This window comes from Eurosta solidaginis, chromosome 2 (genome assembly GCF_040869045.1).
Source record: "Eurosta solidaginis isolate ZX-2024a chromosome 2, ASM4086904v1, whole genome shotgun sequence".
NCBI classification, from domain to species: Eukaryota; Metazoa; Arthropoda; class Insecta; order Diptera; family Tephritidae; genus Eurosta; species Eurosta solidaginis.
Window position 1 is genome coordinate 199,222,400 of NC_090320.1, and position 12,313 is coordinate 199,234,712.

The 12,313-nt window shown below is 46.6% G+C and overlaps 1 protein-coding gene across 1 annotated transcript; it reads left to right on the forward strand.

The window, feature by feature from the left end:
* The first annotated feature begins 2,347 nt into the window (after positions 1 to 2,347).
* dbe (KRR1 small subunit processome component homolog dbe) lies at positions 2,348 to 3,564 on the forward strand. The gene has a single exon (XM_067769819.1). It carries the CDS (start codon positions 2,463 to 2,465, stop codon positions 3,489 to 3,491), a length of 1,029 nt encoding a protein of 342 aa, XP_067625920.1. The 5' UTR covers positions 2,348 to 2,462; the 3' UTR covers positions 3,492 to 3,564.
* Positions 3,565 to 12,313: the final 8,749 nt, after the last annotated feature.

A 12,313-nucleotide genomic window follows, 5' to 3' on the forward strand; every position in this document is an offset into this window, starting at 1 on the left:
CGAAAGGGTCCCCAAATGATCCCGTATTAGTCGCGAAAAAGTCCCGAAATGACCCCGACGGGATGCCGGACGAATCCCGAAGACCATCCTGAAATGATGCCTAAAGGGACTCCAAATATCCCCGAAAAAGTCCCGTAATGATCCCGGAAACCATCAAGAATTTATCTCTCGAAGGTACGCAAATGATCCCGAAAGTACCCCGACGGGATCCCGGACGGATCCCGAAAACCATCCAGAAATGATGCCGGAAGGGTCCCCAAATGATCGCGAAATAGTCCCGAAATGATTCCGGAATAGTCCCGAAAATGTCTCAAAATAACCCCGACGGGATCCGGGACGGATCCCGAAAACTATACAGAAATGATCCCGGAAGGGTCCCAAAATGATCCCCAAAAAGTCCCGAAATTACCCCGGCGGGATCCCGGACCGATCCCGAAAACCATCCAGAAATGATCCCGGAAGAGCCTCGATATGACCCTTACGGGATTACAAATAAGGTGAAGCTAATTAATGTTAATAAGGCATGCCATGTTAATAAGACAGCAGGCGCATTGGACCGAATGAAAAGTTACATAGAAACATACAGGTAAAGCTAATAAAAGCGTGCTAATAAAAACAATTGATGGAGGGCGGATGGCGGGTGTAGAAGGAGAGGACTACTGATCGTTCCTCCAAAATTGTCTAGATCTCGATCTGTATGTGCTAGATACCAAAAACTATTGAAGTAGGAGAAAATTTATATTGAGTTATAACAATTTATAGATTTTACACCAGAGGGGGTGATAAAGGGGGAGGGGCGGCGGAGTGTTTCACTGCTTACTTTGTAAGCCCTCGACTTATTTGACCCCTTGAGTCTGTGATATTGGTGAAGGCCAGTATACGTACAGTTATAATGTGTAAAAATTATTAAAAAGTAATTGCTGTGTCCCAAATTTCATCAAAATCCGTGTAGCCATTCTGGCGTGATTCAGTCGCAAAGACGAAAAAATATAATAATTAAATTATAACTGTTCCTAGGGGGCGGGGACCACGCCCCTTTTGAAAAATATATAGCTAGTAGATCCTTCTAGACTATTGGCTATATGCATGCCAAATTTCATACAAATCCGTCCAGCCGTTCTTGCGTGATTGAGTCACAAAAACAAACGTCTGGACAAACATCTTAACATCCAAACTTTCCCATTTATAATATATATTAGATTAGATATTAAATTAGATAAACTGTGTTTTTTTTACGTCTATATACGTTTCCGCTTAAACTTTATATGGACTGCTAAGCGACAAACTTTCAATACACCTCTGAAATTGCTACGCATAAAGTTAGTACTACTAAAGCTACCATCCGGTGGCAAAATCCTGAGCCAGATATATAATTTTGCATGTAAATGGAACAACAACGATTTGAGCCAGATAAATCCAGATAGAAGCCTGGTTCAATTTGTAAGCCAGATAATTTGTTAATTACTTCTTTTTATGTTGGCAACGCGGCCTTTAATATACCTACTTTTTCAAAAATAGATGTCGCTGCTTAGCCTTTCGCCGTATGAGTTAAATGAAAAACAGCGGCGACATCTGCCTATAATATTTAACGTGTGCGAAAATTTCACGACATCTGCCTCTCAAGTCTCTCAATGATTCAGAGCATTCCCGGGAGAATTGAGCGTGAGCCGGAGCTGTAAAACTCACTGAAAGACGGCATAAATTTCAATCCGCATTATACTCAGATGTAACTGAAATATGTGTCCATGTTTCACCCTCTGCACTAATTCCATGTATTCTATGCGCGTCCACTATCTATCACAACAGATTCAGCTATACGTTATACACAGAAATACAACAGAGGGTTGTGTCTCCGCTTTTCGGTACACCCTGTAGCTGTAGCTAGTTGTTTAACCACTGCCGCTAGATGGATCTCCTAAGCATTATCTAAGCGAGGATAGGTGTTTTTTTCACGCGCAAACGAAACGTATTCCCGTGTAAAAAAACACAGCTATAGAATTTAATAGTATAGATGTAAAAAAAAAAACACAGCTAACAAATAGTTAAAACCATGTGTAATTTAAAAAGGAACAAATTTTTAGGCCGATAGCAGCTTTGCGTTCACCAATCACGCAATACCAAAAGGGTACTTTGAAGAGACGAGTGAAATTCTGCTTTTCAAAATTTTCAAAATAAATTCATGTTTAAGTTTATCTCGCAAAAATTCTTTTTTCGGCTCTAATTTATGTAAACTGACCTTAATAAAGAAATCAAGTTATAAAAGAGCGTAGTCGGCAGCCCTGGCAAAAAACGTACTCAGCACCATTGTGAATTCATTATGAACAATCCTCGGCACCATTGACTGCTTGGTCTGTCATTTTTTTAAACAAACATTTGTTTGTGACCATTGTGTACAATTTGTAACACTTGCACGTGCAGTGTTTTAATAAATAACCGCAAACTTTTTATGAAAATTCGGTAAAATGAGTGACGATGAAGAGGGAAATACAAAAATATCAACTGAACCAGTGGACAATGCTTGGGCATTGAAAATTCCTGCGTTTAAACCCGACGATAATCCACATGGCATGGTTGAAGAAAGTTCTTTTGCTACACTCTTCCCAAAATATAGGGAAAAATATCTTAAGGAAGTATGGCCTCTGGTGAAGCAAAGCTTATCTGAATATCATCTTAAAGCTGAATTGGATCTTCTAGAAGGTAGCATGGTTGTGAAAACCACTCGTAAAACATGGGATCCTTTTATTATCATAAAAGCGCGTGACATGATTAAATTAATGGCACGCAGTGTGCCATTTGAACAAGCTCGCCGTGTATTGCAAGATGATATTGGATGTGACATTATTAAAATTGGTGGACTCGTAAATAAGAAAGATAAATTTGTTAAACGTCGTCAACGCTTGATTGGGCCAAATGGAGCTACGTTGAAATCAATTGAACTGCTTACGGATTGTTATGTATTAGTACAAGGTAATACTGTAGCTGCTCTGGGTCCGTACAAAGGCTTACACCAAGTGCGTGATATTGTAGTTGATACAATGAATAATGTTCATCCAATGTACAATATCAAGGCCCTGATGATTAAACGTGAGCTAATGAAAGACCCTAAACTGGCTAATGAAGATTGGTCACGTTTTCTGCCAAAATTCAAAAATAAAAATATTAGCAAACGTAAGCAACCCAAGGTAAAGAAACCGAAGAAACAATACACTCCATTTCCACCTGCACAACCGGAAAGTAAAATCGATAAGCAACTTGCTTCTGGTGAATATTTCCTTAGCCAGGAACAAAAACAAGCTCGTAAACAACAAGAGCGAAATACTAAACAATCAGAATCAGCTAAGAAACAAGAAGAGCGCCGTAACCAAGATTTTATACCGCCCACTGAGGATGGCCCAACTACTAGCCGCAAGAGATTTGCTGACAGCGATAACAAGAAATTGGATGTTAATGCTTTGAAAGCGAAAGTAGCTAAAGCAAACAAAAAAAATTAAACTGTTTGAATAGATTACTTTTTCTAAGAAGTATGTAGATAGATTTACATTAAATAAAGTTAGGTATAGTATATGTATTTTGTTATATGTGACCCGGCCTATGAAAAGGTGGCTTATGACTCAAAAACGAAATTGCGAGAAACAGCTGTTAAAGATAAACAATGCATTTCTTCAGTTTCTTAGTATATATAATTTTTTTTGAGTCATAAGCCACCTTTTCATGGGCCGGGTCACATATATGTATATATTATTCGGCTTTACTTCTAAACATGAATATTTCTTTCTAAATCATAGTGTCTAAAGTATTTCTCTTGAAAAAAGTGCATGTGGTGGGTCGTCTACACCTGGAACTACTTTTTAGGCCTGGTTTCGTTCAGCTGAGAAATCGGACATGAAAATATTGCTATACACTTCACTCCACAAGTTCAGTTGCGATGTGCAAAATATTCCCAACCATTGGGCACCCTAATTGTCAACCTCACCGATGCGGAGCGAATTCTATACAAATATGATTATATCATACACGATCACACGTAGACAAAGCTCTAGCGACCGACCCCAAGCTGGAATGGAATGGAAAGTGGGGTGCGTTATGACCCAGAAGAAGCAATATGATCATATTAAATGGTAATTGTTACCAGAACGAACTATCAAAATTTAAATGGGGTTACACTGAAGTGACAGTCCTTGGTCGAGTCTCTCCGGGACTTAGAACCGGCTGCCGTGGGAAGATACGTCGATGCCATTACGCTATTGACTGTCTTACACCGAAAAATACTGGCTGTGACATTCGATCAGAATCTACATTTCGCCGAACATGCATGCGCAATTGTACCTAAAATTCAGAGCCGTGATAAAATCCTCAAATCACTTGCCGGCAGCACCTAGGGTTAAGATAAAGAGACGCTCATTACCACTTACAAAGCAATTGGCCGTCCGCATGCATAGATAGATAGATAATTAATTGAGGATCGCACTGCGACCATTGGTCTATTGTGCCCTCAACTGCTTCACAGCACCTCATCCAAGCCGACTTCTCTGATGAACCCTAGCAGTTCACCTGGCTTGAGGGATTTGATGTGAGAGTGCTCTGGCCATGGTGAGCCCAAAAACTTAGCCCTACGTCTTGAGATTGCGTCACATTCCAGGAGTATATGTTCCGCCGTCTCCGCTGATCGATCACAAAATCGGCATGTGTTGTTCGATAGGATGCCCAGCTTCTGCATGTGGCTGTTCAGTCTGCAGTGTCCTGTAAGAATAGCTGTTAGGATCCTCAGGTTATCTTTCGACAGGCCCATTAATGCTCTATATCGAGTTGTGTTGTAGCCCCCCAGCAGTAACTTAGATTGCCTCAAGCCTGGCATATTACGCCAGTGTTCTTCCCTCTTTTCCCTTTCTTCTAATAGTAGATGCCCTCTGATTTCCTGCGGGCCTACTGGCAGGAACGGCTCAGGACCAATAGGTCGTGTCATTGCCGCTTGCTCATTGCCCTCCACTCCCCGGTGGCCAGGAACCCAGGCCAACAACAGTTTGTTGTGTGCTCCTAGTTGATTTAGCTTTTCAACGCACTCAATTACTAGTGCTGATTTTATTTCAGACGCCGAGATCGCCTTGAGGGCGGCCTGACTGTCACTGAGTATGGCAATTGTCTCGTTGGAGTATTCGCGCTGAAGGTTCAGGTCAGCACACTGGCTTATAGCGAACACTTCCGCTTGAAAAATGCTCGGGTGTGCTCCCAGAGGCGTTGATATCTTGGCTCTGGGTCCAATGACTCCAGATCCAATCCCCTCTGGCGTCTTCGAGCCATCTGTGTACCATACTATTTTATTTAGCTGATGAATGTACACAATTCTGCTTTCCTCCCACGTACCCTTGTCTCCCAATTCTACTTTGTACCTTCCCTCATGGACTATCTGCCTGAGGATATCATCCCCCGGGAGTTGAGAGATTGGGATCTTCTCTCTCAATTCCTCCATGTTTCGGGACGATATAACTTTACCTATGCCCGAGCCCTCCTTAGCAATATTCAGGAGGGTTCTCTTGGCTGACTGCTCTATTGATATATGCAGCGGGGTCAGATCAAGGATAGCCTCCAGCGCTGCTGTAGGGCATGTGTGCATAGCTCCCGTGATGCATACACATGCCAGTCGCTGAAGTTTTGACAGCGCTTGCCTCGTCGTCGCCCGAGTTGTTTTCGATGCCCAGGCTATCGAACCGTATGTTATCATAGGTTTTACTATCATGGTATACATCCATCTTAGCACATGCGGGCTACAGCCCCATGATTTGCCTGCTAGACGTTTGCATATCATGATGGACCTCGTGGCCTTAGCTCTCATGGAGTCGAAGTGCTGTTTCCATAGGAGCTTGGTGTCAAAAGTGACCCCCAAGTATTTCACCGCGGTTCCCTGTTCTAGTGCCACGCCATTTATTGTAATTGCTCTCAGGGCTGGTAGGGCCCTTCTTCTGGTGAAAGGGATGATGGTCGTTTTAGATGGGTTGATGTTAAGCCCCACACTGGCACACCATCCCTTCGTAATATTCAGTGCTCTCTGTATTATGTCACAGAGCGTACTCTCGAACTTACCCCTTGCAATTATGACGATGTCGTCAGCGTATCCCTGGCATCTTATGCCACTGTCAGATAGCTTTTGCAGGAGTTCGTCCACTACTAGGCTCCACAGAAGGGGTGATAGAACACCTCCTTGAGGGCACCTCCTGGTGGTATTAACCTTAACTGCGCTGTTGCCTACATGGACTTCAGCGATTCTTGTGCGGAGTAGATTGTCAATCCATCTCTGGATAGGCATCTGAATTCCTCTTCTCTGCAGTGCTATGTTTACGCTTTCATGAGATGTGTTGTCAAAGGCACACTCAATGTCAAGGAAAGCGCAAATCACTGTTTCCTCTGTTTCGAACGCCCTCTGTACTTCAGATGTTAATTGGTACAGAGCTGTGCCCGTGGACCTACCCGCTCTGTACGCATGCTGGCTATGATGTAAGGGCCAGCTCTTGAGGGCGTTCGACCTGATTTCTTGGTCCAATATCTTTTCCATTGCCTTCAAGACAAAGGAAGTTAGACTTATTGGTCTGAAGGACTTTGCCTGCGAATAGTCCTTTTTTCCTACTTTTGTTATGAAAACCACTTTTGCTCTTCTCCACATCATGGGTATGTATCCCAGTGCCAGGCTATCTCTCATGATCCTGGCCAGATGTGGGATGATCTGTGTCCCTTTCTGCATTAGCACCGGGTAGATGCCATCCACCCCCGGAGATTTGTATTTCTCAAAGGATTCCACTGCCCATCTGACTCTGGCCTCACTGAAGAGGGAGTTGGCCAGTTGCCAGTCTGATGGGGTTGGTTTCACTCTGGGGAACACAGGTTCCGGTACTTGCGGAGAGGCACCCGGAAAATGCGTGTGTAGCAGGGCCCTCGCTCGCTCCTCCACCGTTCCGGTATAGGTACCGTCTGGAAACCTAATCGCTAAGTTAATCTCCCTCTGCTATTTGGATAGGGCCTTGTGGAGCCTTGCCGCTGCAGGTGTGCTAGAAATTCCCTCACAGAAATTTCTGAAACTTTCCCTCTTAGCTTTCCTTATCTCTTTATTGTACTTTGTTAGATTTTGAGTGTATTCCTCCCAGTTGCCGGTTCTTCTTGCCCCGTTAAAGAGTTTCCTGACTTTCTTCCTTAGTAGTGTCAGGTCATGCGACCACCAGGGGGTTGCCTTCTTACCCTTAACTAAGGAGACTCGGCAACTGGAGTTGTAGGCATCTATCATTATCTGATTTGCCCTATCTACTCTGCCCTCTAACTCAGTACAGTTAGTGCTTCTGCTCTTATTTCTGAGACTATCCGCGTTAGCCTCTATGATACTTTTGTAGCTGCCCCAGTCTGTTTTCCTGGGATTTCTTTTAGGGCTGTATAGCCCCGATACAGGATACAGCACCCAGCTCAAACCTTATGATCCTATGATCCGATAGGGAGGGTTCTTCTGAGACTCTCCATTCCGAGATCATATTCTCAGTCAGGTTGTTGCCAAGTGTTATATCTAGGACCTCTGCCCTGACTCTCGTGACAAACGTCGGTTTGCTCCCGACGTTATATATATTCAAATCGTTGCTGACTATATATTCTAGTAAACACTCACCCCTTTGGTTGGTATCATTGCTGCCCCACTCCGTGTTGTGGGAGTTAGCATCGCTTCCTATGATCAACGGAAGTTTCGCTCTTCTGTTTGCTCCACTAGCTTCTGCACGTTAACTGGAGGGACTGTGCTGTCGTCCCCCGGGAAGTAGGCTGCGACCAGCACAATGCTGGTGTTGTCTCCATTCACCTTTGCCTCGATCTGCACCGCCACCAGATCCCGGCTTAAAAATTCTGTAATGCAAAAATAGTTAATGTTTGACTTAAGCATTACACATGCTCTTGGTCTCTGCTGTGAGAGATCCCAAATAACTTTGTTATTACTTACATTAAGGCCCCTCACCTGTCCCTTGTAAGCCCAAGGTTCTTGTATGAGGGCGATGCCCAGATCATCCGAGGCGAACCTCCTCACCAGTACAGCCGAGGCTGCAATGAAGTGATGGAGGTTGATCCGGGCTATTTTTATGCTTGTGCCGGTCATTTTGGCCCGGCCGGCCTCATCGGATCATCTTCATCCGACAATCCGCTCTCGCTTTCGTCCCGCCTATTCAGCTCCAGCTCCTGGAGGTCGAGGCCCTCGATGAGCTCTTGTGTGGTGGGGATTTCTTTTTCATCCCCAGGCTGCACGATTTTGTCCTTGCTTGCTGCGGTGGGAGGGTTTGTGGTCTCGCGAGCTCTGATGGTATCGGTGCTCGCGTCCGTCATGTTTTCGTCCGACAGCTCGCCTCTGTCGGTGCCCTCTGCCTCCGCCTTGTCTTCCGGCTGCTCACTATTCCCTGGTTGCCTCTGCCTCCAGGGTCTCACTAGGACCAGGCCGTACCTATAGTGCAGCTTAAGCCCGTTCCTGCGTATGATTTGATACGATTCCTCGTCTATGCCTACGTCGAGACGTAGGCCTGTTTCCTCTGCGCTACAATTAATGACGCGCCATCTCTGCGTCCTGAGGCCCTCATTTTGGTTGGCGAGGAGCCGTAACGCAAACTCTTTTGGGCGTTCCGCACTTCTGGGGAGGAACATAGTCACATTATGCGTTGGCGGTATTTCATCCCCGCGTCTCGTGCATAATTGTGGCCCTGTCCACCCCTCAAGCGTTGGTATTACTTCAACGAGCCACTTAACTGTTTTTTCGTCCTCGCAGTCCACGAGGAGGAGCCCTTCTCGGAAGTATACCCCGCAAAAAACTAGGGCATGCCCACATCCCCTGAACACTCCGTCCATTATGAGCTCTTGGAGATTCGTCAGGTCTTCTTGACTTAGGGCCTCCGCCGGGTAGTTACTGGGCAGAACAGCTATTCGGATACCCCTAAGGGCTTCCGAATAACTCTGCTGCCTTGGTGCCATCCTAGCAGGTACCCCAGTCGCCCTGGCTTGAACCTCCCTGCCCGTGGGTGCAGTGTTCCTGGGAGCGTGGGCCCGTTGCCTTTTTGAGCTCGGAGTTTCCTCCGGCGTAATTTGCCCGATTCCGCGCTTTTCAGCGGGAGCGGGCGCATGCTGGTCAGCTGCCGCTGGCTGTGCTCTCCTTTCTTTGCTTCCACTTTGAGCATTGGCTTTTCTCTGCCCGTGGTCTAGTTCATGCCTGCGCTCATCTGCCCTGGCTCTTGCCTCCCTGGGCGACAGGCCTTCCTCTAGATATCGGAGGTATCTTTTTACCCCAGCCCCACTTAGTCCAAAGCGTCTCTTGTTATCCAGCGCTCCTGGACTGCCCTGTGGTGGAAGTGCAGGTTGCCTGCCTCTGTTGTGCCTTTTGTTAGGCCGCTTCCACTCCTCCGGGTTCCGCTCTGTATTTTTCCCTTCCTGGGACCTTTCATAGGTGCTCTGTGAGCTGCTACTGGAGTCATGCTCCGACGGTGAACGCCTAGACTTACTCGTCCCTCTAGAGGGACTGCTAGGGTGGTGGTTTTCGTGCTTGGATGCACCGTCGTAGCCTCTCTTTGTCAGCTTTTCTCGCTCTCTTGCAGTTAACTCTTTTGTTTTCTCTTTCGGCCCGCGCTGCGCAATGGAGGTACTGGGCCCTCCATGGATCGCGGGTTTGTTTCCTGCCGCCGCCTTCTGCTCACCTTGTTTGACTTGCCCGCGCTGCTCACCAGTGGATAGGGGTCCACTGGGGATCGCGGGTTTCTCTGCTTCCTGGTTGGAGTGCTCTTAGGGCCCGCGCTGCTCTCCTTGGGTTTTGGTGCTGCCCTTGGGGTTCGCGGTTTTGAGAGCCGGTTCCCTGTATACTCCAGTGCTAGTGGTGGGAGATTCGTCCCTCTGATGCTCTAAGAAGAGCATTGCCTCCTCTCTCGTGAGGCTTTCCAGGAATTGCCTGGAGTACGTGCGTGGCCTGCTGCTTCTCTGCCCGATGCTCTTCCTGGAGCCCGTTTTTTTTGTTGTGCTTTTATTGTTATTGTTGTTGTTGGTTTTTTTGTTGTTGTTGTTCATCATCTTTTCCTTACGGCAACTTGCTTGACATGGCAAGCGTTGTTGTCTCTGCTTTAGTTTGGGGAACTGGGTTGGTCCGCCGCGGCAGAGCCCCTTGACGCGGTAAGGCCATGGTTACTCTCCAAGGTGACCCGGTGTTGGGGAGGCGCCGTTATAATACAGCCCAATGGGCACGGTGACGCATGACACCCTGGATTAGGAGGTGACAGTTCCTGGTTACCGATCGCATTCGACCACATCTGTCAGGTGAGCGCGGTTGCCCCGCTCCCATCTGACCAATTAGCATCGAATGCGATCGGCGTAAGCCCCTGCACCGCTACAAGGTGACTGTCTTCGCAAGGGGTCCGCATGCATACTACACGTCCCCGATATATTCTTCGAGCCTTAAGGTTACTCTCTGGAAAAAATACAGGCCTGACAAAACACTGCTTTTAGAACTGCTGCCGGGTGTCTTCTTACGTCCCCATAACACAATCTACACAGTGAGTACCTCCCATTAGGGTGAGAAATACCAATCTCTCCTCTGCTGGCACTAAGTTCCACACGTCAGGAGGGCGTTGGATGAAGTAGAAGTTTCAACATGGTCACATCAAGTCGTTCACGACATGCTCGAGCTAGTACCTTACTAGTGCTATGCTCCGGAGTATACAGCACTAATATCCGGCAAAAGACCATCGAAATTTATATAACTTCCCAAAACCCTCATGGAGTCTACTTATCGCCACAAGGAGGTACAGAATGTTCTTGTAAACAGAGGTATTGAATACAATTTTATATCCACAACCCAGGCGTAGTCACACGTCACTTACTCCCAGAGTGACGACGTCTCCCCCTATGCACTTCAGAATTCTGCAGTTAAATTGTAATGGATTAACTGAGAAGATCACGGAGATAGTCGATTTCATGAAGCGGCACAACATCCGCATTGCTGCGATTCAAGAGACTAAACTCACAGCAAGATCTGCATTGCAGACCTGTTCTGGGTATAATGTCCACAGAAAAGATCGCGAGAGCGGAAATGGAGGCGGCCTCGCGTTTATCATACACCACTCTGTGCAATATCATATATTTGATCCCGACATCGACCGCAGGGACAGTGTCTTAGAACGTCAAGGCTTATCTGTCCGGTCAGGCGATGCAAACCTAGAAATCATCAACATCTACATCCCTCCTGCCACCTGTTGCCCCAGTGGATACCGTCCTAATATCAGCGCCTTACTGGCAACAATCGCATTATCTTAGGCGATTTCAATGCCCATCACGATCTATGGCATTCAAACTTGTGGGTGGACAGTAGGGGTGAGATGTTGGCGGATCATATAGAAGAAACGACGTACTGCACAATAAACGGAGACGCCCCCACACGTATGGTAGGAAGCTGTCACAGTTCGCCGGATATTTCAATCGTGAGAGCAGAACTCGTAAACTGCGTCAACTGACAGCCTGTCTGCCTATACTTATTTCGCTCGAGCGTTCCGCCGACTTCATCGTCACAGAAAAACGCACTTTCATTAACTTTAAAAAAGTGGGACGAATACAAATCCTTTACAGACAACCACTTTGCTGTCCTCCCTATCCCGACTGATGCCCGCCAAGGGGAGCGTGCTTTCCGCAAGGTCATTGAATCCGCCTCGGTTTGTTTCATTCCCGCCGGTAGAATTCCCGAAATTCGGCCCCACTTCCCGGCGGAGGCTGCAAGTTTAGCGAGAGAACGTGACCTTATAAGACCAAAACAACCAAACAGTTCCTGTTGAATACCCAGAAACCTGGGCATCCCAACAGACATCTGATTGACGAGCCAGCACCGCCTAGGGGCTTAAGGAGTCATCTCCGTAAGCATTTTGAGGAAATACGGCATCTGAGAACACAGCCGTATGAAGCGAAAAAACACAAGCAGGTCCTTGGTGAACTCCACAAACAGGCGTCGGACCTTTATGCCGGGAATTGCCCGGTGAACCCAGTACTCAAAGTAAATTATCCAAAACTTGCGGAAGAGGAACGCATACTCCCCAGGGAAACGCGTGTCACTCTGGCTCAACTTCGTTCTGGATACTGTAACAGGTTAAACTCTTACCTATCCAGAATCAACCCCGACATACAAAATGTATGCCCCGCTTGCAATGTGTCCCCACATGACACCAACCATCTCTATAATTGTAATGTGGAACCAACGCCTCTAACACCCCTTTCCCTATGGTCCACCCCTGTTGAAACAGCAAGTTTCCTCGGACTCCCGTTGGAGGATATTGATGACAGT

Excerpts from the sequence above, each read along its gene's own strand:
- dbe (XM_067769819.1), top strand. The coding sequence starts at position 2,463 with ATGAGTGACGATGAAGAGGGAAATACAAAAATATCAACTGAACCAGTG.